The sequence below is a fragment of the Notolepis coatsorum genome (assembly GCF_963971535.1).
Source record: "Notolepis coatsorum genome assembly, chromosome: 13".
NCBI classification, from domain to species: domain Eukaryota; kingdom Metazoa; phylum Chordata; class Actinopteri; order Aulopiformes; family Paralepididae; genus Notolepis; species Notolepis coatsorum.
The window spans coordinates 110,566,256-110,591,361 of record NC_140177.1 but is presented as its reverse complement, the minus strand read 5'-3'; the positions used below and the strand labels follow the sequence as shown (position 1 = coordinate 110,591,361).

The 25,106-nt window shown below is 48.3% G+C and overlaps 1 protein-coding gene across 4 annotated transcripts in view; it reads left to right on the top strand.

The window, feature by feature from the left end:
* LOC311239536 (SWI/SNF-related matrix-associated actin-dependent regulator of chromatin subfamily D member 3-like) overlaps positions 1 to 25,106 on the top strand; it is a 208,108-nt gene that overhangs the window by 58,346 nt on the left and 124,656 nt on the right. For 3 of the 4 annotated variants that reach the window (XM_084327858.1, XM_084327860.1, XM_084327857.1), the window contains exons 2-3: positions 12,506 to 12,699; positions 16,146 to 16,235. In XM_084327858.1, the coding sequence (XP_084183984.1) occupies positions 12,506 to 12,699; positions 16,146 to 16,235 (284 nt within the window). The remainder of the gene's footprint in view (positions 1 to 12,505; positions 12,700 to 16,145; positions 16,236 to 25,106) is intronic. The other variant, XM_084327859.1, reaches the window with a different exon arrangement.

Sequence of the window (25,106 nt, the reverse complement as noted above, 5' to 3'; positions counted from 1 at the left end):
TAGAGAGTGGAAATGTGTGTGCGTGACTGCGAGCGTGTGTGTGTGTGTGTGTGTGTGTGTGTGTGTGTGTGTGTGTGTGTGTGTGTGTGTGTGTGACTGCGAGCCGGAGGCGGTGCTGGTGATGCCTTCTGATGGGTCTCATCTTCGAAAGACTCAACGATATGTTTCAGGCTGGATGTGGGTCTTGTGCCAAGTATAACGTCCAGCCAGGTCATCATACCAACTGACACTGGCCGTCTATCGGCCACGGATAATAAACTATAGATTTATATGGAATTCGTTAAACGGATCCGTTGTCTTACTTATTATTAAACATATTATTTATTTTTCCCAAATAAAGGTTGAAAGTCTCTCCGTCACAAGCGTAATGTAGGATAGACCGGTCTATCCTATATACGCGCAACCAATGAGTCTATCGAGAGAGAGATAGACCGGTCTATAGAGAGAGAGAGCACAACTCATTGACTGCCTTAAATTAGCACACACAAATCATCTCCAACTAACGTTATTTATTTAAATTGTTCCTGTTAATTAATTATTTTTAATAGACCGGTCTATCTCTCTCTCTTGATAGACCGGTCTATCCTACATTACGAGCAACCAATGAGTATATCTGACGCCCACGGATAATAAACTATAGATTTAGATTCAATGTCAACGCCTTTTAAATATAATCAAAACATTCCGCATTTCTGTCCGCTTTATTGTTTTATGACAGACATCTGATAGAGTGTATGCGCCAATAATAACGAGTTGAGTTCTTCTAACAAAGACCAGGTAGGATGTGCTTCATCTAGCTATTCAGCCGAATGCATGAATGCTGAGTCTGGCATCAGTTTGCTTACATCAAACGCAATGAATGGTTTTTTTTTACACACGTATTATTATTCTGCAGTATTATTAATTTGCTCAAATGTGGCCTCACACGGTGCCAACTGCATGGTCTCGCCATCTCAAAGATGACAGAGCATACATATGCAGCAGCATCCCCCTGTTTGGTTGCTCAATGCTGTAAAATATTACATAAATGTTTTTTATGAACGATATTTGAGGAGCCTAATAACAGGGACTTTCATTAATCTTTTTTGCATTTGTGCCCGTTTTACAAGGAACGTATAAAAGTGTTATGCTCCCTGCTGTTTTACAGAGGCTGTCAGTGGACAATACTGTGTTTAGCCTATATTAAATTGTCTAATTGTTTTTTCAGCCTGTTATTCGTTTTAACTTTCAGCCTGTTAATAAATATGTGTCGTTAATTCAGTATTTAACTTCTTGAATTCATATTTATTTAGGCTATGCTAATTAAAAACACAAATGTTATGGACATCTAATTTAATTCTCTGCTTATTTATTAATATATTGCTGACGCAGTTTTTTTATTTTGACGTGGCATTGTTCTATTGAAGCCCATTACCACCATCCTCTCGCTAAACAACTTGTACACTGCGTTGTTGTTATGAGTGCCCACAAGTAGCTGTTTAATTTGGTCTTCTGCCCATATTTCTATCAGGGCTTTCACCTCGTCATTCGCCCACGTCTGTCCACGAGACATGTTTACCACATGCTTGTTTTGCAGTGAATGCACGCCGCAGTGTTTTGTTTTGTTTCCTTCTACCCAAGATGCACAGTTTATCAGGTCACTTCCTATATTTGGTCCGCGTTTGGTCCGATGAAGCGAACCGAGACCTACGTTTTCAGGCGGACCAGAGTTTGCGTGTTTGGTCCGCACCAGAGTTCGACTGAGTTCGACACCACCCCAAAAAAAGCTGACTATCCGAGAAAACGAACTCTGGTCCGATAGTCCGGACCAAACAGCTCTGGTGTGAAAGGAACCCAAAGGTCAATATATCAAAATGTGGCACTTTACAGTGAACAGGAGGTCTATTAAAAACAATAGATTGTTTTTCATTTAAATGTCTGGAAGAGCTCAAAAATTAAAATGTCAAATGATATTTCCGTTGCCTTTTTTGAGTTGATCTAAATGTTACGAAAGGTTATCCTATAACCTAGTTATATGAATACTGGCTGAGCGTCTCGCTCTTCGCCATAATGAGATATCTCTCATCTCCAGCACCTACTGTGCTCATGAACAAAACAATTGCACTCTCATGCACGTGACCAGGCCACGCCCCCACGTCCTACTATATGACGCTGGACATGGTCACACTCCCCCTTCCTCAGAAAAAGTTTCCAACATTGAAAACCCAACCAAGGGACCTCAGGGCGCTAAGAGCGAGACGCTCAGCCAGTATTCATATAACTAGGTTATAGGATAACCGTTCGTTATATTATCATACTGGCCAATTGCGTCTCGCTCTTCACCATAATGAGATATGGGGCAGACCAGACGCGTGGCCCGACAAGTGTACCCCCTGAGGGCCCGCAAGCCCTACTACCAGGGGGAGGGGAGTCCCGTCCACCCGCCCGTCCTAACGAAGGGGGGGAGGCAGTCAACTCCACCAAAGTGCGAAAAAGAGGGAACCAGAGACCCCAAAAATGCACAGTACAGGCGGGACCACGTGTGACACATCACCCCATGGCACACACCCCTGCTAACCCACCGACAGGCGGGATGCAGGGGAGGTCCCAGACCTCAGAACCGCCTGGGAGACAGAACCCCCAGTCATGTCCATGAGGTAAAACTTAACGAAGGGACACAGGGAGGACCAGGAGGCCGCAGCACAGATGTCCTCCACCGAGGCCCCCCCTAACAAGGTGGCAGAGGCCGCCACTCCACGAGTGGAGTGCGCCCTGACACCCCCAGGGGGGGCCTGTCCAGCCAACGTGTAGCAAAGGACAATGCCCTCGCACAACCAATGTGACAGGCGCTGCTTGGACAGTGCCATACCAGCGCGAGGGCCACCGTAACAAACAAAAAGTTGATCGGCAGCCCTGAGATCCCGAGTCCGACTGAGGTAAACCCCCAAAGCACGGACAGGACACGACAGATGAAGGCTCGCCTCTAACCCACTGGCGTGAGGAGGCGGATGAAACGCCTGAATCACAATATCCCCGGAGCGAAAAGAGCTCCGGATATTCTTTGGCACGAAGACTGGATTAGGCCTCAGAGTCGCACCGCTATTGGCATGAATAGACAGGCACTCAGGCCGCACCGAGAGAGCACACAGCTCGCCCACACGCTTAGCGGAGGTGATGGCCAGTAGGAACGCAGTCTTGAAAGACAGCCGCTCCAACGACGCCTGCTCAAGAGGCTCAAACGGGGCCTCAGACAACCGGCCGAGGACCAGTTGGAGGTCCCAACTCGGAGACAGAGAACGTTCCAGCGGCTTGAGACGCCGAGCGCCAAGCAGGAAACGTTTCACAAGAGGGTGGCTGAACAATGTAACGCCCTCAAAACCCACATGACGAGGATATAGCTGCGGCGTATAGGGGTGGACGGTATGGTCTAAAATTTATATCACGGTATAATTTGAAGCATAGACGGTAACGGTATATATCACGGTATCATCGTTTTTGATAAAAAAAAAATTTATTTTATATAATTTTTTTTTTTTTATAAAATATATATATTATATAATTAGACTTGTACTTGTATTATCTGCGAGACATCGCCACCACGCAACAAGCTCCACTGTCTGTGTGTACTCTAGTAGCCTCCAGCTACGGCCAGGATTCTCCAGAGCTGCACCTGGACCTATACTCTAGTAGCCTCGAGCAGAGCTACGGCCAGGATTCTCCGGCGCTGCACCTGGACCCTATTGTATTGGTACTATAACGTTAGCAAGCCCTCAGCTCGAATACGCATCGAATCAGTGTTATAAGACATTGATATCAGGAGCTATCTGTAGCTACTGCTAGCCGGATATATAACGTTAATACAACGCCTCAGTGAATTATTTAGTTCAATGGGACATTTCGTTTTGAACGGTGAACTAATTTGCGTTAACGTGAGCTAACGGCTAACGGAGCTATCATACACGTCTACTCTACTAGACTTGATGGAGCGTTTGTTGATGTCAGGAGCTATCGGTAGCTGGCCGACTAGATACCGTTCGGTTAGACAATGCCTCATCATGTATTAAACTAAAAGTGAATAGTTGACTGGGTCATTTTGTAACGGTAGCTAAGCTAACGTTAGCTCAGGGAGACGTCCCGTCCCACTAGACTACTAGTAGACCCGTGTTTACATGCGTGCGGGAGGGGCTGGCACGCCCACTGCGCGAAGCCTCCTAAATAACTTTTTCTAGTTCGCACATATCTATTATCTATGACTAATTCTATCTATTTTTAGGGGCAAATGCGAGTGAAATAGTCGCGCTGTGGTTACATGACGTCATTGCTATTTTAGAGCTGCACTACCGGTTATACGGTATAGTCAAAATCCATACCGTAGAGCAAATTCATACCGTTTATACCGTATACCGTTTATACCGTCCACCCCTAGCGTATACCCTCACCGTCGAGACCGACAGTCTGTGGGGCGGCGTGGCTCAGGGGTAGAGCGGGTCGTCCAATGATCGAAGGGTTGGTGGTTCGAATGCCGCTCAAGCCCATGTCCATCCCACTGCCGTTGTGTCCTTGGGCAAGACACTTAACCTACTTGCCTCGTATGAATGTGTATGCATGTGAATGAATGTTGGTGGTGGTCGGAGGTAGGCCATGATTATTCGCCACGCTTCCGTGAGTCTGCCTCAGGGCAGCTCTTGCTGCAATTGTAGCTTACCACCACCGGTATGACTGTGTATGAACGAATAATGGCCTCTGTAAGCGCTCTGGGGTCACTGGGGTGTCACAAAGAGCGCTATATAAATCCAATCCATTATTATTACCCAAAATAGACTGAAGGAAGGAAAGGACAGCGTCCAGGGGGCAGGACACCGAGTCCCAGCCCCCCACCTTACACCACTCTTGAAAAGTATGCCACTTACCCGCGTAAACTGCGATAGTGGAGGGAGCATGCGCGTTTCGGATGGTGTCGACCACAGAAGGGTCAAGACCCATCCCCTCCAGACTCACCCCCTCAACAGCCAAACCATCAGCGGCTGTCCCAGAACAGGGTACAGCCACAGAGACCCGTGCGCCTGAGAGAGGGCCTGCGATGACCAAGGAACAGGCCACGGCGGGGCTACCAAGAGCTGGATCAGGACCGGGAACCACACAGCCGTGCCCCGGTCCGGCGCGATCAGGATCAAAGTCCTGTGCTCCCGACGTATCCGCTCCAACAGCTGAGCTATCAGATGTATGGGGGGGAATGTGTACAGAATCCCGGGCGGCCATGGATACATCGAGAAGGCATCCACCCCCAAGGGAGGATCATCCCCCCGACTGACCGAGAACCATAAGGGGCACTGGTGAGACTGTCTGCTCGCAAACAGATCCACCGTGGCTTCCCCGAACCGGTCCCAGACATGTCTGACTATGTCTGGACGTAGTCCCCATTCGTCGGAACGTGGACCGCCCCGCGACATCACAACCACGCCCACATTCTGCTTGCCAGGGATGTGGAGCGCCCTCAGGCTGCGCAGATTGCGAGACGCCCACAGCCAGAGCTCGACCGCCGCCAGGTGCAGACGGATGGAGCGTACTCCACCCTGTCTGTTGATATACGACGCTGTCGTCGTGTTGTCCGTACTGACCAACACGTGCTCGCCCACCACCAAATGGCCGAGCCGCTTGAGGACCAGAAGGACCGCCTTCAATTACAACACATTGATATGCAGTGCAGATCGGGTAGCATGGCACGTCCAGCTGCCCCCTACTGCGTTGGTCCGACATGTCCCCGCCCATCCCGTGAGGGAGGCGTTGGTGAAGACTGTGATGTGTGATAGCCTGCTGCCGAAGGAGATCCCGCTGGTGAGGGTACCAGTCCTCCCCCAGTGGTCGAGATCCCCCAGTATTGACATGGGAACCTTCAGTCGTTTCCACTTGCCTCTCACCAGGTCTATTTCCATACTGGAAAACCACCTCTGTATCCTCCTCATGAAGAGGAGGCCAAGCGGGTGAGCAGATGCCATCATACCGAGTAGGCGCATCACGGACAGCGCCGTAACTGTCCTGCCAGGACGGAGCCCCCTGAGCGCGTCGAGAATAGCCACTCGCCGCTCCGAGAGGGTTGCCCTCATGGGCCTTGAGCTTAGAACCAAGCCCAAGTACTCCACCTGTTGACTGGGAAGAGGAGTACTCTTCTCCCAGTTCACAGCAAAACCCAGACTGGTGAGGAATTCCACCACCAGCCTGGTATGAGACCTGGCGACCTCCTCCGACCAGCTGAGGAGCAGAATGTCGTCGAGATAGAAAATAACTCTTATCCCCTGACGACGTAGAGGCTCCAGCGCGGTCTCTACGCACTTGGTGAATGTGCAGGGGGCCAGAGAATAGCCGAACGGCAGCCTCTGGTATTTGTACGCCACACCCTGAAAGAGGAAGCGAAGGAATTTCCTGTGAGGAGGGAAGATCGGGATGTGAAAGTACGCATCCTTCAGGTCTCCCACTCTGACGGAGCTTATCAGGTGTTTGACGGTCAACATCCTGAACCGCCTCATCACAATCAGCTGATTGAACGCAGACAGATCCAGAATAGGTCTGACCTCCCGATTTCTTGGGCACTAGAAAATACCGGGAGTAAACGCCACACATCGCGTCCTCCCTTGGGACCACGACTATGGCTTGCTTCGCTAACAGAGATTGGATCTCGTCGGCCAGAGCTGTCACTGCTGCTGACCCTGACAACAAGGGGTGCACCAAACCTGAAAACAGAGGGTGGGGTAGCGCAAACTGCAACACAAGCCCCCGCCTCAGCGTTCTCTCCATCCACCTCGACATATGGCACTGCTGTAGCCATATGTGATGATAATCCCGTAGGAACCATAGATGGGCGGCCCGGTCCCGCCCGCTGTGCATTGCCAACCCTGGAACCGCGCGAGCAGGGTGTCTCGTGGAGCCGGGATATCGGACCTTGACACTACCAACGAGGCAATCGCACCCAAGGGGGGACCCCAACAGAAAGGGCCAGTTTGATACGGGGGAAGCTGACATCACACTGGGTGATAAAAGCTCCCCCACTGAACACCTCGCCAGCATAGATTGCTGAGGAACTGTTCTACAGCTGGACATGCAAGGTGTGAGGTCCCCACACTGCCCGATAGGGTGGGTTCCTACACACCGTAGCCCTGCAGTGATATTACTACCACCCAAATCACGCGCGCCTGCCTGACCACTGCCGGTCATCCGGCCGTGGGAGGCACTAACGTGATACCCGGCCTGGCGAAGGCGAGGTTGGGGGAACCCGTGCTGTGTCCCAAGAGGCCTCGAGCCCCCCCGCTGACAACCTTAGTTGTTGACAGACAACACCAGGCTCACCAACCACAGACGCAGAACGCGTGGCATGGGAGCCGCTTGACAGCACAACATTCTCACGGACAGACCCAGGCCTAGCCATCAACTGGGTGTCAGCCCCTGTCCCCATGAGAAGCGAAACGTGGGGCCGCTTGCGCTTCATTGAAGGCACGCGGCCCGCAACCAAAGGAAACAAATCAGAGCCCTTATCCCGCTGGTGTTGGGGGGGGGGGAGGGGGGGAGTGACCGGAGAGCGAGCTAGACACAGCTAGACGGCGAAGTTTTTTTAGGGCATGCTCATCTAATGTAGCCGATCCCTCGGCCGCCAAGGCTGTTTTCGTTGTGTCCAGGGTACCTCAGGTGGGGGAAACATGGCCGCTGGTTGAGGGCCTTGCCACAGTCGTTGACGAGGCCACGCTCTCACCTCTGGCTGCGTGGTGCGAGGCGGTGTGGGGCCCAGGTCAAATACCGCCCGCGTTTCCGCGGAAAGACCAAAGAGTCCCTCTGCGGAAAGGGGAGCCCTAAGGAGGAGAAACCTTTTCTCCTCCTCAAGGGAAGACTGCTCCAACCAGAGATGCCTGTGAATAAGATTTGATAGCATCCTGATCCTCCCTGCGGTTATAGCCTGCGACTGAGTTAAAAGTTCTATGACCCCAAAAACACATGCAATGTTTTCGGTGTCGGCTGGCCCTACAGCCCCACTACCCGACAGCAATGTGGACAGAAAAACAGTCAATTGAGCAATGACACTGGTCGCTGCTAAATTCCATCCTGTGGCAGTATAAACTTCATCAGCCCATACCGCCTCCTGCCGGGCTGACTCGCCCTCAGGCGTCGGCTTCCGGGTGGGACACCGTTCAACCATGCCAGGGCAAAGGATCGATGCTACCTGGCTCTCAAGCCAGGGCACACCTGCCTTGCGCCCTGTTGTCAGCCCATTCACCCATAAAAGGGGTAAATAAGCCTCAGCAAAACCCCCCACATTAGATACCGACTGACCTTCATCAATGAACCAGTTAAGAGGAGGGAAAAGTGGTGACCGGGGAACAAAGGAACAGTGACCCAGCATCGTAGCATTAGCCGCTCGCTCCAGAATAGCTGGGAAAACATCCAACTCAGAGTCATGACGACAACGTTTACCCAGATATCCTGCCCCTTGCGCCAATACACAACTCGGTTGTCTCACGGGACAACGAGCAGTATCACAAACGCTAGCATTTATGCCTGGCAGCGCAGGCCCTACCTGTGCGCGACCTAGCCCGACAGCTAGCCGCCGTGCGACGTCCCTCGATCCGCTGTCACGAGACGAGGAAACCCCAGACCAGGCCTGATGCACTGTTAGGATGTGCCGAGAAGATTCCAGGGGCTGGCGAATCTCCGGCGAAAACCCAACATTGTGTAATTTCTCTCTGCATTTCATAACAACTAGTTCATGGAGTGCACTGCAGCGTCCATGTTGGAAACAAAAAAAGAGGAAGGGGGAGTGAGACCATGTCCGGCGTCATATAGTAGGACGCGGGGGCGTGGCCTGGTCACGTGCATGAGAGTGCAATTGTTTTGTTCATGAGCACAGTAGGTGCTGGAGATAAGAGATATCTCATAATGACGAAGAGCGAGACACGATTGGCCAGTATGATAATATAACTGATTGTGCTAAATGGGCATATAATATCGTCTCATATCGATCGCAGGCACCTGAATCGTATCGTATCGTATCGTGGCAGACTTTGTGATATCGGCAAATATCGTATCGTTGTCCAAAGAATCCGTATCGTATCGTGATGAAACTGGTGATTCCCACCCATAATCAATAGTCTATGAATGCTACACAAAGTGGGCAACATGTTGTTGGCACAATTTGGAAATACACAAACACAAACTGCTGTTTATCTGTTTTAGCTAGTAGTTAGCTAACAAACCTTTTGCGGTATCATTACTCCTCTCCAACTCTCTCAGGCTTCCACTGTTGACTTCTTGCAACAATTCATGCCTTGTGGGATTTCAGAGCAAGATTTTAGTTTCAGTTGCAAAAACCAGCACTTTTAATGAACGTCCTTGGTAACCAAATAGTTTCCTTAAAAACCACTCAAGTTCAGTTGAAATGACGAGTAATCAATTACTCACACCCACCCCTACCCCCGAGCAGCACAAAGTCAATGTTACATTGTGACTAACTAACGAACAAACTAACACACAGTGATAGATCTATAGTCAATATCTGTAGATCGCTTACTTTGATCTTTAATGTTATGCGGCTACTTTTATCCGCTGTGTCTGTCTGTCTACATCGGTTTTTAATACATTTTCAGTGAGGAGTATCCAACAGACGAACAGACAGTAATACCTTCCGTACATTTTCTATCAGTTCATTGACGGATCAATGTAGGTGTTATTTAGTGCATCACAAAAACATACTTTTGCTGGTCTGGACTGGTCCTCTGAGCTCCTCTCCCGTCGAGCTGCTGCAGAGTTTAAATTTGAAATATTGCCAAATCCTCTGCCATTGTTGTGTAACATGTCGTGTCGTCTCTAGAACCTTTTTTCTATGCTTTACATGAAGTTAAATCTAATCTATAAGTGAAACTTAAGCTACTCTGTACAGATATAAGCTCTGCTGTCCACGCAGACACTTTCAGTTTATAATGTTGTCTGACTAAGTATTGATATGATAACACACTTAGTATTTTATAAATTACAGTTTTCTTTATTTGATGAACATGGGCAGCACTGATATGCGAAAATTAACTAAATGGGTTTTACGTTTTACAAAGTGCTACCAATGAGAATACAGCTTTATGTGTATTTGCTGTTTATTCATTTACTTGTTTACAAATTTTTACTACTTTAGATTGTATATTGTACTGTATATTGTATATATGTATATTGTATATTCCTTTTTACTTACTTACTTTCTTACCTTTTTTTTTTTTTTACTGTATGAAGCACACACTCAGGGGCTCATACAGAACCAAGCATTTCACCGTAAAGTACGTGTATTTTATTGTGATATTTAATAAACAAACTTGAAACTTGAACTTGTGATGTAAACAAAAGCAACTCTCAAAGAGTTGATCGTGTAAAGACTTGATGGTGGAGAAATTAATCCTTTCTTTGTTTTGGAGTGTTAACACCATATTAAAGATAGAATCTGTAATGCTGTAAAACGGCGACCTCTACGTAAAAGAGCCCTGTTTGGTATTGTGCTTTGTTTTACTTGTTTGGTTTCGGTCTGACGTGTCGTTTGGAGTTTAGTAACTTATTATACTGTGAATTTCTCCAGACCTCTCTTGGAGTCTGAGGTCAGCAGTAGCAACCCCTCCCCCCAAACCCACTGAAATCCAACCCACACATCAGACCCCCAAAACATAAACAAAGTGCAAAACCAAGAGGGGCTCCTTTGCTTACTGGTCGCTGTTTGACAACATTAGTTTCTACCTTTTAAAGACTAACCATGATCTTTGCAGGGAATGTTTTTTGGTGTTGTTTTCACTCGGAAGACAGATGATCAGTATGTGCAACTACATAATTCATGCACCCTACCTCGTAGTGAGCAAAGTGCAGAATGCTAATCATCTGTAGGCATTAAGTTCCATCTGGTCATGATGGCTGTTGAAGCTACATTTCTATAGCAGTTTTACCCTCTACAGCAGGGGTGGGCAATTATTTTTCCCGGGGGGCCGAATGAGCAACTGAAAATATGTTGGAGGGCCGGGCCAAAATTCCAAACTCAATTATGCATAATATACCTTTTATTTCTATATAAAAAGCAGTAAATGGCATTGTTTTGACCCCTGGTAAGAGTGTATGTTATTATTTGGCAATTAAAAGGTGAGGTTAGCTTTCAAAAATATCATTTATTCAAATAGAATTTATTTCCAAAATGATAAACAAAATGTGAAACATTAATAACAAAGTGCATGTATGAAAAAGTGCTATACAAATAAAGTTATTATTTTGAGTTTCATATACTATTGAAACAAGGATTTTCTTAGCTTTCTAAAGACAAAATAAACAAGACATGAAAAGTGTCCCAGTAGCCTTTTTTACTCTACATGCCTATATTAAACATTTAATGTTTTCAGAACTGTGCAAAAAAAAGAAAAGAAAAAAGATCAAGTGTCCCATTTCACTTGTTATATTTCCACATTTTAGTGTTCTTCAGCTTTTTTTTTTTTTTTTTCATTCAGTGTGATAAATCCAGTCTCTGTTGAGCTTTAACAAGTCCATCAAAGTCAGGTTGCATGTCTGAGGTGGAGATGCGAAGCACAGCTGCCAGATGTTCATCAGTGAGAGAGGATCTGTACCTGGACTTGGTAAACGTCATGACTGAGAATGTCTGTTCACATATAGGTGGATCCAAAGAGAACCAACATCTTCTGAGCATGTTTGGAAAGTTCTCCTCCTTGAGAGCAGAGTAGAACTCTAGCAGTGATGCTGACTTAAAGTGCTCTTTCAGTAGTGAATCAGACTGCAGGTCAATGAGTTCAAGCTGAACATCAGTGGGTGCACTATCAACACTGCAGGTAAAGGGAGAGGAAACCAGCTGCATTTCATCCTCAACCTTTTTGAAATCTTGAAAACGCCTTGAAAATTCATCATGCAGTGCTCCCAACATGGATGAGTACCTGTGCCCGTGATCAGCTGATGGTTTGACTTATTTCAGGGTTTTCATGTGTTTGAGATTGTTGCTGCCTAGTTGCCTTGAAATTAATTGCAACTTTGTCATGAAGGCTTTCACATGGCTATGCATTTCATGAGCAAAAATGCCCTTGCCCTGCAGTTGTGTGTTCAGTAGGGATGGGTACCGTTCACATTTGAACCGATACGGTACCGGTACCTGTGAATCGATACCGGTACCCAACGGTACCTTTTTTCTGTACTTTAGTCTCTAAAAATGTAATCTACCTACCTCAGTTGTGAAAAAAGAAATCCAAACTTCAAATAACCACACTTTCGACCGTTTTCGGCTTGCCCCGACTGCTTTGTTGTTGAATCAAGTCAAATCCTAGGTAAGCGTATATTGTGCGTGTGAAAGTTGACATGAAAAGAAAAAAGTTAAAAAAAATATATATATAAAAAAATATATATAAAAAAAAATTATTATCATGTAATCTTTCACGGGCCGGTCAGAATCATCCCGTACAATGCCCAGGTCTGCTCTACAGTATCTGATCTCTGGTCCTTTCTCCATCCCTCTCTCCTCCCTCAGCGACCAGGCATTCCATCAGGACCTAGAATGCCTCACCAAGGGGCTCCGATGGGCCCACCCGGACCCCCCTACAGCGGGCCCCCTACGGTACGAACAGGGATGCCAACCACCCAGTTGGAGCCGAGCAGGAAGCGGACCCCTGCCTCGCAGCAGGTCCAGCAGCAGCAGCAGGCCGTGCAGAACAGACCCAGAAAGTAAGGAGAAAAGTCCTCTTCTCCTTCACAACCTTGGTGCTGCTCCAGTTTCCTGGTGGTTTAGCGTTATCCCTTATGGAGTGTGATGTTACGTGTGCTTTGATGAATTAGACTGGATTTTCCATTGTTTTAACATGGTCGCTGACTAGGGATGTCCGATATTATCAGCCTCCCGATATTATCGGCCGATATCGGCATTAAAATGTGATATCGGAAAATATCGGTATCGGTTTAAATTATTTAAATTTTATAATTTTTTTTACATTTCTATAACCTTTATTTACCCAGGCAAGCAAGTAAGAACAAATTCTGATTTTATTTATTGTCAAAAGTATGCATAATGTTGTGTTAATTCCACAACAAGAGATATGTAATGTTAATTACCTGAAATTATAAAAAGATTTGGGGGGGGGGAAACCCTGCATTAATATCGGTATCGGTTGATATCGGTATCGGAAATTAAGAGTTGGACAATATCGGTATATCGGTATCGGTAAAAAAGCCAATATCGAGCATCCCTATCGCTGACCCTTTCTACACACGGGAGACAAATTATTCCCCGACTGGAAGCAAGATAAAACTCTTGCTCTTCCCAGAATTCTGCATGTTTCTTTATTCTTTATTTTTGGTTTTAGTCTTTATTCAAGAAGAACCATGGTTGGTGCATTTACTTCCTTGCGGTGGGTGTGAACGGGTTGCCTGTAGCTTTATGCCAAGCAAGCAGTGCAAAAATGCTTCCGCATTCGTCACCGCACGCCAGTGCGGTAAAGCGCCCTTCTTTTCAGACAAATGCTACCGTGCGTGCACCGGCGGCGGCGTGCTCGCTCAGGTGCGTGCGTGCGCCGGCGTGCTCGCGCGAGGTGCCCGCGCATGCGCATGAGATCCCGCCTTGGTTCGACACGAGCGGAGCTCAATATATATAAGTCACCGCCCCTTATTCAGTATCTAGCAATAGCTCAATTGGCAAGGCCACATGGCTGTGGATCCTATGGCTCGTTTGCTGGCGAGTTCGAATCCCATCGAAAATATTTTTTAACGTGATTTTTTTTTAACGTGTATTCTTTCGCCGGTTAAGGTTAGGCATGGTTAAGGTTAAGGTTAAGGTTAGGCATTGTTTCGGAGTTGGTTAAGGTTAGAACGGTTAAGTTTAGGCGCTGTTAAGGAGCTGGTTAAGGTTAGAGTTTGTCAAAGAGAATGGCAATATAATTTCTATGGTTAAGGTTAGGCATGGTTAAGGTTAAGGTTAAGGTTAGGCATTGTTTCGGAGTTGGTTAAGGTTAGAACGGTTAAGTTTAGGCGTTGTTAAGGAGCTGGTTAAGGTTAGAGTTTGTCAAAGAGAATGGCAATAGACAGCCTATTTCCGCGCGACCTGGGCGCTGGGCGGCGGAAAATGAAAGGCGCATTACTGCACGCCACTATGGTAAATTTTTGCACTGCTTGCTTGGCATAAAGCTACACGCGAACGGGTTACAAATCAGACTCAGACATTTCTCCAAGTACATGTCATAAGAAGCGATTCCTCCCACACCTGTGGAGTTGTCATTGTTTGCAATGGCAGCTGTCTGAGTAGCTCTCTAAGGCAATATTCTGCTCCAGTGCCCTCTGGTGTTAAAAGCAGACAGGGCATCAATTCAGCTACCAACGACCCCCAACTTCACCATGTAAATAAATGGGTTTAATTCCGTTTCTGCCCCATGCTCTTTTGAAGGGAAAGAGCTTAGGACAAAGATTACAGTTACAGGACAATTGTGTATCTCCATGGGGCTTGGTTCTGCAAGCCTCATGCCAAATGTCCTCTGACAGCAAAGAACAGTGACCATGAGACTAGATTTAATTCATTGCCTATGGAGTAGGCTACATACAATCAGACGAGATCCATTCTTTCATTGTGCAGAAACTCAAAACTATCACTGAAGATGAGAGCCATGCGATATGAACGCTCCAAACGGCTCTGGTTGCCGAAAGGTGACCACATCAGACTAAAATGCCACACTAATATCTGAGGTGCATTTATTTTCCTGAAAAGTTTAAGTTTTTTTAGGGCTGTCAATCGATTAAAATATTGAATATTGATTTTTGCACGATTGTCCATAGTTAACCTGATAAAAACTGTGATTAATCACACGTTTATTTGTCTGTTCAAAATGTACCACAAGGGTAATTTTTCAAATACTCAACATAGGAGTGAATAGATATGCTTGAATGCTTAAATGACAAATATTGTTATTATATTGTTATTTAGCATAAAATAAATATGTTGCAAATAATCATAACATGGCAAAGCCCAATAGGCTACAACAGATGGCCATATTGACCTGGTGAATGTAACATTACTCAGTAATATCAGTACTCAAACTTTATGTTCACTAATACATCAGATACCCTGTTCTTTTAAGCATTAAAACCAAATGATGGACCGCAATGCATCACAACAGAACAGATACATTGTATAACAGGTACATTGGTCAGAAAAATCTTCCATTACTTAATCTTCCATTCCCTGGATCCCTTGCACTTCTAAAGCAAATCACACAATGTAATTGTGTCCAACCTCACATGGGGAAAAAATAAAGGGTCACAAAAACATCCCCTTCTACTATGTGGAATCAAAACAGTGTAACAACTGAAGTTCTATGGCGTATTTATGTGGTGTTTAGGACACATTTTCAGATACACTGGAAATGGAAGCCAATGGCAATGGTGAATCGGCAGAAGTAGAAAATTATGGAAAATGAAGGGCGCCTTGGTTTTGTTATCAAGGCAAGATTGACTTGGAACCTACATGTCAAAATTACTGGTATGATCATTTTAAGCTGGAGATTTATAGGCCTGTAATTACAGAATGAGAACCAATGCCTTGTTTTATGTGCCATCTGAGAAAGACTCCAAAAAGACATCTATGCATGCATGGGAATAGGCTTTTGTGGACAAGGTGGGTTGGCATTTTAAAAAGATGTAAGCTGCAGCCTCAGAGTAAAGAATAGCTCAGCCTCACACAGTTTGACAACCAAGATTCTACTTTTGTCTGATCACACAATGGAGTTGCAGACACCTTTTATACAATACACACACACACACTGCCCCCTCTCTTCTCCTACATTGTAATAATAAACCGTGTCTGTGTGTCCTTAGGCCAGTTAGTTGTACCCAGCATGTTTAGCTGCTTAGGAAAAGAAGAGATCTTCCTAAGAGCTCATTAAACTGCCACAGACAGTGGGTGAATGTCTCTGTCAATTCTACACCTTCTACATATTTAACACATGTAGACACAGTGAATATATAGAAGATAGAGTCAGACATGCTCACACACACACACACACACACACACACACACACACACACACACACACACACACACACGCAGACACACACACGCCATACATTTTCTGCCTTCAAGCCTCTGTGACATCTATAATAAAGAAACTTCAAATCCTATTAACTTGTAGGAAGCCAGTGGGATTCCCCGGAGCCAATGACATTGCTGTGAGGCAGATGGACATAAGAGATGCCCAATCAGATCCCTCACTTGGACCCAAGTAGGCTGATTGCTCTGCTGCATGTTGGTTTTTGACTGCTTGCTTTGGACTGCCCCTCTGTTTGCCCTTCCATCCAGCAACCTTTGAAATGATTCTAGATGTTTAATATAGGCATGGGTAAAAAAAGAGAAAAAGACATGATAAGAGTAGCTGCACAATCATAGCCCAGATGGATTATTGAGACATTAAAGAAGAACATTTAGACAAGCTGCCTTTGTCGGGGTTAATCAGACCAATCTAAAAAATACAGTAGATGACTCCTGACGAAGGCAACTTAAAAGAACACGCCAACATTTTGGGAAATTAGCTTACTGTCTTCTCCAGAGAGAGACAATAAGATAGATACCAGTTTCCTCTCTGTGTGTTCAGTAGAAAGCGATCTGGCTGCATTTTAGCCTAGCTTAGCACAATGAATGGAAGCGGACATGTACGGGTAGCCTACGTATTGTCCAACTAACACCTCTCCCGAAGGCTATCCATACATGTCCGCTTCCATTCATTGTGCTAAGCTAGGCTAATGTGCAGCCAGATAGCTTTCTACTGAATGCACAGAGAGGAAACTGGTATCTATCTTCTTGTCTCTCTCTGGAGAGGACGGTAAGCTAATTTCCCCAAATGTTGCCGTGTTCCTTTAAGAGTTTTTTTTTATCGTCTCTATAAATGATTCCATCTGAGCTACAAGTGTACGGCTACTCTTGTCATTTTTCTGTCTTGTTTTTCACCGGCTGCCACCTCATTAACACAGGTGTGCGTCTCACCTACTTTGACTCAATATCGGCATGGTGACGTGACCGGGACATTGTCTTTCATTCATCTCAGGCAACGCGATTGGATAATAACGGCACAAGACGATTGCGGCGCATATCTTTAGCTGCGCTAATATTTCAGGTGTCCGTGAGACGGAGGTTTTTGTGTGTCGGCTACGAGATACAGTATCCTTTACCACAGGTTCACGAAGATGGAATTCTGGATAAAAGGTGATGAAAGAATAACAGTGGAAAAGAATCATCCTTTTTTGTTCATACTAACAAACAATCAAATATTAGCATCCAAGTTTGCCAGGTCACTGCATGGCATCCCTCTGGTGCCTCTAGTGGCCAGGCACACACTTGCCCTGCCCATCCATTGCCACTGATTACAGTGTATAGCTCTGAAGGCCTGATCTGAGCTATGATTAATTGTAGGCAATTGACAGTTTGTGGAAAGGTTTACAGCTACTGGGATATCGATAGGTTATGTATATAACCTAGTTATATGAGTACTGGCTGAGCGTCCCGCTCTATAAGCCTATCGAGATACCCCTTATCTCCTGTACCTATTGTACTCCATCACGAAAACAACTTGTACACCCACACCTGACCGGGTCCCGCCTCTATGGAGGCGTAGTCTATAAGACCATGACCATGGTCACCAACACACCCTTCCTCGCCAAAATCCCGTTCCAGTAAAAGATCCCTCAAAAGGGAACTCAGGGCCGCTTAAGAGCGGGACGCTCAGCCAGTACTCATATAACTAGGTTATATACATAACCTATCGTTATATATTCGTACTTGGCTTATCGCGTCCCGCTCTATAAGCCTATCGAGATATGGGTTAGAGCGGACGTGAGGCCCGACAGATGTACCCCCTGAGGACCCGTAAGCCCACATCAAGGGGTTCGGGGAGCCCTGTCACCCCATCCTTCCTAATGAAGGGGGGGCGCAGTCAACTCCACCTGAGTGCGAGCAAGAGGGAACTAGAACCCCTTGAACACACAGCACAGGCGGAACCAAGTGTGACCTAACACACTGTGGCCCATACCCACACACTCCTGCTACCCTAACAAAGGACGGGAAGCAGGAAAGGCCACAGACCCCAGAACCGCCTGGGAGACAGAACCCCCGGTCATGTCCATGAGGTAAAACCTTACACAGGGGCCCGGGGAGGACCATGAAGCTGCAGCACAGATGGCCTCCACCGAGGCCCCACCCAGGAGAGCGGCAGAGGCACCACCCCACGAGTGGAGTGCGCCCTGACGCCCCCAGGGGGATCCTGCCCAGCCAACGTGTAGCAGAGGGCAATGCCCCCGCACAACCAATGGGACAGGCGCCGTTTCGACAGTGCCTTACCGGCACGAGAACCACCGTGACAGACAAAAGCTGAACGGTGACCCTGAGGTCCTGAGTACGGCTGAGGTAAATTCCCAAAGCACGGACCGGACATGACAGGTGAAGGCCCGCATCTAACTCACTAGCGTGAGGAGGAGGAGGAAACGCCTGAACCACAATATCCCGGGAGCGGAAGGAACTCCGGATATTCTTAGGCATGAAAGCAGGATTAGGTCGCAGAGTGGCACCGCAATCGGCCCGAAAAGACAGGCACTCTGGACGTACCGAAAGAGCACAGAGCTCACTCACGCGTTTAGCGGAAGTGACAGCCAGCAGGAACGCGGTCTTGAAAGACAGCTGTTCCAACGGCGCCTGCTCGAGCGGCTCAAACGGGGCCAAGGACAACCGACCGAGGACCAATTGAAGATCCCAAGACGGAGCCAAGGAGCGTTGCACCGGCTTAAAGCGTCGAGCGCCAAGCAGGAAACGCTTCACAAGAGGGTGGCTGAACAAGACATCCCCTCCAATCCCTCATGATAGGAGGATATAGCTGCTGCATATACCCTCACCGTCGAAGCAGACAGTCTATCAAGGAGAGACTGGAGGTAACTAAGGACAGCATCCAGGGGGCAGGAGACTGGGTCCTGGCCCCCCGCCTTACACCACACTTGGAACATACGTCATCTGCCCGCGTAAAGCGCGACAGTGGAGGGAGCATGCGCATTCCGGATGGTATCACCAACAGGATCAAGAACCTGCGCCCCTCAACGTACCCGTCCCAACAACTGACCTAACAGATGTATGGGGAAGAATCCCAGGCGGCACGGCATTGGTCCCAGACCTGCCTGGCTATGTCCGGACGTAATCCCCACCCGTCAGGATGAGGACCGCCCTGCGACAGTACACCTGTACCCACAGTCACCCTGCCGGGGATGTGGAGAGCCCTCAGGCCGCGCAGATGGAGGACGCCCATAGCCAGCCGCCTGGTGCAGACAGGGGAAGCGTACTCCTCCCTGTCTGTCGATATACGACACTGACGTCGTATTGTCCGTCCTGATCAACACCGTGTGAGGACCAGAAGGACCGCTTTCAATACCAACACATTGAACGTAGCGCAGACCGGGCAGCATGGTTTGCCAGCTGCCCCCTACTGCGTTGGCCCGACGCGTCACCAGCGTGGGAGGCGTCGGTGAAAAACGTGACGTGAGACAGTCGTAACCGTCCTAGGACGGAACCTCCAGAGCGTGTTGACAACACGTTCTGAGAGGGATGCCCATAGCCCTCTAACCGTTGACTGGGAAGAGGAGTACTCTACTTCCAGTCTACAGCAAACCCCAGGCTGGTAGGGACCTGCCTGGTACGAGACCTGACGATCCACCTTGACCGCGAAGGACCAGAACGTCGTCAGGGCAGAATACACTCCGTAACCCCTGACGACGCAGAGGCCCCAGTGCGGCCTCCACGCACTTGGTGAAGATGTGGGGAGCCAGAGAAAACCGAACGGCAGCCTCTGGTACTCATACGCTAACCCTGCAAAGGAAGCGTAGGTAAGCCCTAGGATGGAAGATCGGAGATGCGCATACGCATCCTACAGGTCTATGGAGGAGAACCAGACCCCCACCTGACAGTGTTCAACAGGTAGGAGACGATCCACAAAATGCTGAACCTTCCCATGGGACAGGTCCAGCCTGGGTCTGACACCCCCCCCTCCCGATTTCTCAGGCACCAGAGAACACCGGGAGGAGAACGCCACGACGATGGCTTGCTTCGTCCACAGAGATTGGATCTCGTTGACCAGAGCTGTCACAGCTGGAGACCCCGACAATAGGGTCTGTACCAAACCTGAAAACGGGTGGGGTTGTGTAAACACAAGTCCCCGCCTCAGCGTTCTCTCCATCCACCTCGACATATGGTACTGCCGTAGTCATATGTGATGACACTCCCAACGCACCCGCCGCCATGTGGCGCAGGTCCGCCAGGAACTGTAGATAGTTGGCCCGGTCCCACCCGCTGTGCGTAGCCAACCCTGGAACCTTGCGAGCAGAGCGTTCCGTGTCGGGACATCTGACCCTGACACTACCCACGAGGCAATCGCACCCAAGGGGGGACCCCGACAGAAAGGGCCGGTTTGATACGGGGGGCTTTCTAGGTGAAAAAAGACCCCCCACTGAACACCCCTCCAGAACATGCTGAGGAGTTGTTCTGCAGCCGGACATGCAAGGTGTGAGGACTTCATGGGTTCCTACACACCGTAGCCCTGCAGTGATATTACTACCACCCAAATCACGCGTGCCTGCGAGACCACTGCCAATCTTTCAGGAGTGGGAGGCACCAACATGATACCTGGCCTGGCGAAGGCGAGGCCGGGGAAGCCCGCACTGTGTGCCTCAAAAGGTTTCGAGCCCCCCTGCTGACAACACTTATAGTTGACAGACGTAACACCAGGCTCAACCAACACAGCTTATGGTGTGGGAGCCGCTTGACAGCACAACATTCTCACGGACAGACCCAGGCTCAGCCATCAACTGGGTGTCAGCCCGTGTCCCCATGAGAAGCGAAAAGTGGGGCCGCCCGCGCTTCAACGAAGGCACGCGGCCCAAAGGAAACAATCAGAGCCCACTTTTTCCGCTGGTGTTGGGGGAGGGAGTGATCGGAGAGCGGGCTGCTCGCGGCAGGACGGTGACGGCTTGTTGTTCAAGCCGAACCCATCCAACATGGCCGATCCCTCGGCCGCCAAGGCTGTCGGCCTTGTGGACACCTGTCGATTCAACGCCCAGGATACCTCTGGCGGGGGAAAACATGGCCGCCTGTCGAGGGCCTCGTCATCGCCGCTGACAAGGCCGTGCTCTCTCTTCTTCTGGCAGCGCGGCGTGAGGCGGTGTGGGGCCTAGGACAATACCGCCCACGCTCCAGCAGAAGACCAAAATCCCCTGCGGAGAGGGGAACCCTGAGCGGTTATAGCTTGCGGCTAGGTCAAAGCTAATAACGTCAACAACCTCGCGCGATGTGTCGACGTCGGCTGGCCCTCAAGGCCCCGCCACCAGACACAATTTTTTTGATAGAAAAAAACAGCAATTCGAACACAGTTCTAATCGCTGCCAATTCCATACCGTGGCGGTACAGGCTTTAGCAGCCCACCAGCCACTCGCCAGGCCGACCCACCCATGGCGTCGGCCGGGCGGGGCACTGTTTCAATATGTCAAAAGCAAAGGACTGATGTTAACACGGAGCACCATTGGTGGTTGCAAACAGCAACCTCCACTGTGGTGTGCACCATGAAGGGGTTAAATGAATAAAATAACTAAACCCCAAAATACTGTAGAATGAACAAACCCATATACACAACGTTAAGGGGAGGAGGACCAGAGCGAACTAGTCCCGCATTCATTCAAATATTCACAACAGCACACCAGCCCTAGCTTAGCCCATTTACCAAAAAAGGTAAACAAAGCCCCCCCCCGCATACTCCCCCAATAGACACCGATTGACCGTCAGCATGAAATGGTTGAGAGGAGAGAAAGCTGTAGCATAGACAGACCTTCTCATAGCAGAGTGACAGAACAAAACAGTAGCCCACTACACTACTATAGCCTAGCGTGAGGTAAGGCTGAGCCCGAACGTTCGAACGTTCGAACGTTCGTTCGTTACGTTGACATTCGGACTTTAATTAATAGGTTCGAACGTTCGGTGAAAAAAAAAAAGGCAGGCGCGCGACGTTGAGGCGATGTGAAGCGGCGCGTCCCCCGAGTGCGCTCGGCTCAACCAGTGTGGTCTCTGCCGGGCTGTAGCTGGATACTATTGTCTCAACCAATGCAATAGAACCATTTTGATTGACAGGCGATTCTGCCAATTACGTCACACCGCTTGCACCCGCCTCTGCTGTTACCACCAATCGGCAAGCGTTATTACTTCCGGCAATACATTTATCTGCTTGCGAGACCGAGAAGCACAACAGAGTGAACAGACTCCGTAGCTCCCCGCTGAGGAAGGATCATTAATGAATACCAGCCTTTTTCGGCCACGGAGCGCGAGCTTCATGGCGGGAGGTGGTTGCGTTGTAAACAACTCTGGCCGAGGGCGGACGTGCGGCAGGCGTGTTGGGAGCCCGGCGGCACCCCGCCGGTGTCTCTCTGTCGTCCCCCGTTCCGAGGTAGACGGTGGAAGGAGCTGAGGCGCGCGCCTCTCTCCTTCCCGTCGACCAAGAGTGAATACCTGTTATTGAATGTGTAACACTAACTATATAACGTTAATGCCACAAAACGAATGCATTTGTTTATCTAGCCCCTTACGTGACTGCGGTGTGCAAGGGCTATTGTTTATCATAAGTAGGAACTTTATGCAGTACTCAGTAGCTTGTTTATTTTCTTCTGAGTGCTTTGTTTAATTACATGTTTACATGAACAGCCACCACTGTAAACAACATGTTTTTTCACCAATAGATTATGCAATGCCGCCCTCCGTAGGATCTATAATACAAAAAATAAATAAAAAATTATATAAAAAAAAAAATTATATAAAGATTTTTTTTTATTAAAAAAATTTCAAAAAACGAACGTTCGAACGTTCGTTCGATAAACCCTGGTGAACGTTCGAACCCTAAAAACAGGGTTCGGGCTCAGCCTTAGCGTGAGGCGATGTGGGACCCAGATCAACAACCGCCTGCGCACAAACACGCAACATGTTTACAATGTTGGCTGGACCCATAGCCCCACTACCCGACGCCAATGTGGATAGGAACTAGCCAGCTGAGCCATAACCCGCCGTTAAGTCCCATCCTGCAGTAGTATAGCTCTACTGCTACACCGCCGAGCTCACGCATCGGCTCCCAGATGGGGACATCGTTCAACAGACCCCGCCGGAACACAAAGGTAACGTACCTGGCTAGGCTACCTAGCCACGGCCTACCCTGTTGTCAACCCATTTACCCGTAAAAAGGTAAATAGGACTCAGCAAAACCCCCACATCAGCTACCGACTGACCTTCATTGATGAACCGGGCAAGAGGAGGGAGAAGTGACAACATCTCACGGCGGAGACATTAGAACAGCGTAGCAGTAGTGTTTAGCATGTAGCATTAGTATTAGCATGTAGCTAGCATTAGTTGTTTAACAGCACGCCCAGGACCGTTTGGAACCCGTTCACCGCAGTGAACGTTCACCAAACCATCCCGCCCCTGGCGCCGACACACAACATGGTTGTGTAACAAACAACCCAGCATTACTAACACTAATACCCGTGCCTGATGACACAGGGCTCACCGTTGTACAAGCTGGCCCGATAGCCAAACCATGTACGCTGCCCCTCGATCTGCTGTCGTCAGATGAGGAAACATCAACATAGGCCCGTCGTGTCGCTGAAACATGCTTCGAAGATGCCAGGGGCACGCAAACCTCCGGTAAGCTTTCAACATTACGCAATTCCTCCAATCTTTTTCATACTACTAGTTACATAAGGTGCACTGCATCCAATATGATGGAACGAAAATAGAGGAAGGGTGTGTTGGTGACCATGGTCATGGTCTTATAGGCTACGCCTCCATAGAGGCGGGACCCGGTCAGGTGTGGGTGTACAAGTTGTTTTCGTGATGAAGTACAATAGGTACAGGAGATAAGGGGTATCTCGATAGGCTTATAGAGCGGGACGCGATAAGCCAAGTACAAGTATATAACTTGTACTTAATAAATTTGATTGAGAGTTCAAACGTGTTGGGGTTCCAGCTTTACACCTTCATAGAACCTTGCCACCTAGGTGCAACTTAGGCCTTGTCTCACAGGTGCATCTTAAGCCTTGCATCACAGGTGCAACTTACGCCTTGTCTCACAGGTGCATCTTAAGCCTTGCATCACAGGTGCAACTTACGCCTTGTCTCACAGGTGCATCTTAAGCCTTGCATCACAGGTGCAACTTACGCCTTGTCTCACAGGTGCATCTTAAGACTTGCATCACAGGTGCAATTTAAGCCTTGCATCACAGGTGCAACTTAAGCCTTGTCTCACAGGTGCATCTTAAGCCTTGCATCACAGGTGCAACTTAAGCCTTGTCTCACAGGTGCATCTTAAGACTTGCAACACAGGTGCATCTTACACCTTGCATCACAGGTGCATCTTACACCTTGCATCACAGGGGCATCTTAAGCCTTCTGCCCTGCCAGCCTCCATCATTCATTGAATAACAGCTACCCAAAGGCATGTCTTTCACCAATGGTAACTCCTAGGGATGCACCAAAGTTTCAGTCAATGGAAATATATATAATATAAATGTGATGCTGTTTCCAAAGAATTGGATTATCTCTCTGGCTGTTTCACTGCTCTCCTGCGGCTATCGATGAGGCATTCGAACCCCCAACCGCAAACCATTAATTTCCTATGAGAGCCCGAAGCTCCTCCCACTCAGCCGCTCAGACCGCGGTGTGCTCCAGAATCTAAAAACCCCTGCACTGCGACTGTACTTGATCCACGGTATAAAGACCATTACTTTGTTTTTTTTGGGGGGGGGGGGGGGGGCAGCGTGCACACGAGGAGGGGGAGAAGCAGCGTGCACACGAAAATATACAATATAAATATTGTACGAGCCTCTTTAGCCCCGACGTATCCTCTGTGCTGCGCGCCCCCATCTCCATCATCAACCGGCATTTCCATCAAATACAATTTACCCTGGATCGTTTGGCGTGCCCTCCGCTTTTCCCCCCACATCAAAGTAATGGTATTTATACCGCAGATCAAGTACAGTCGTGATGGCCCTCTCTTGGATATTGAAGGACCCATCAAGGCTGCTTTCCACAGCTG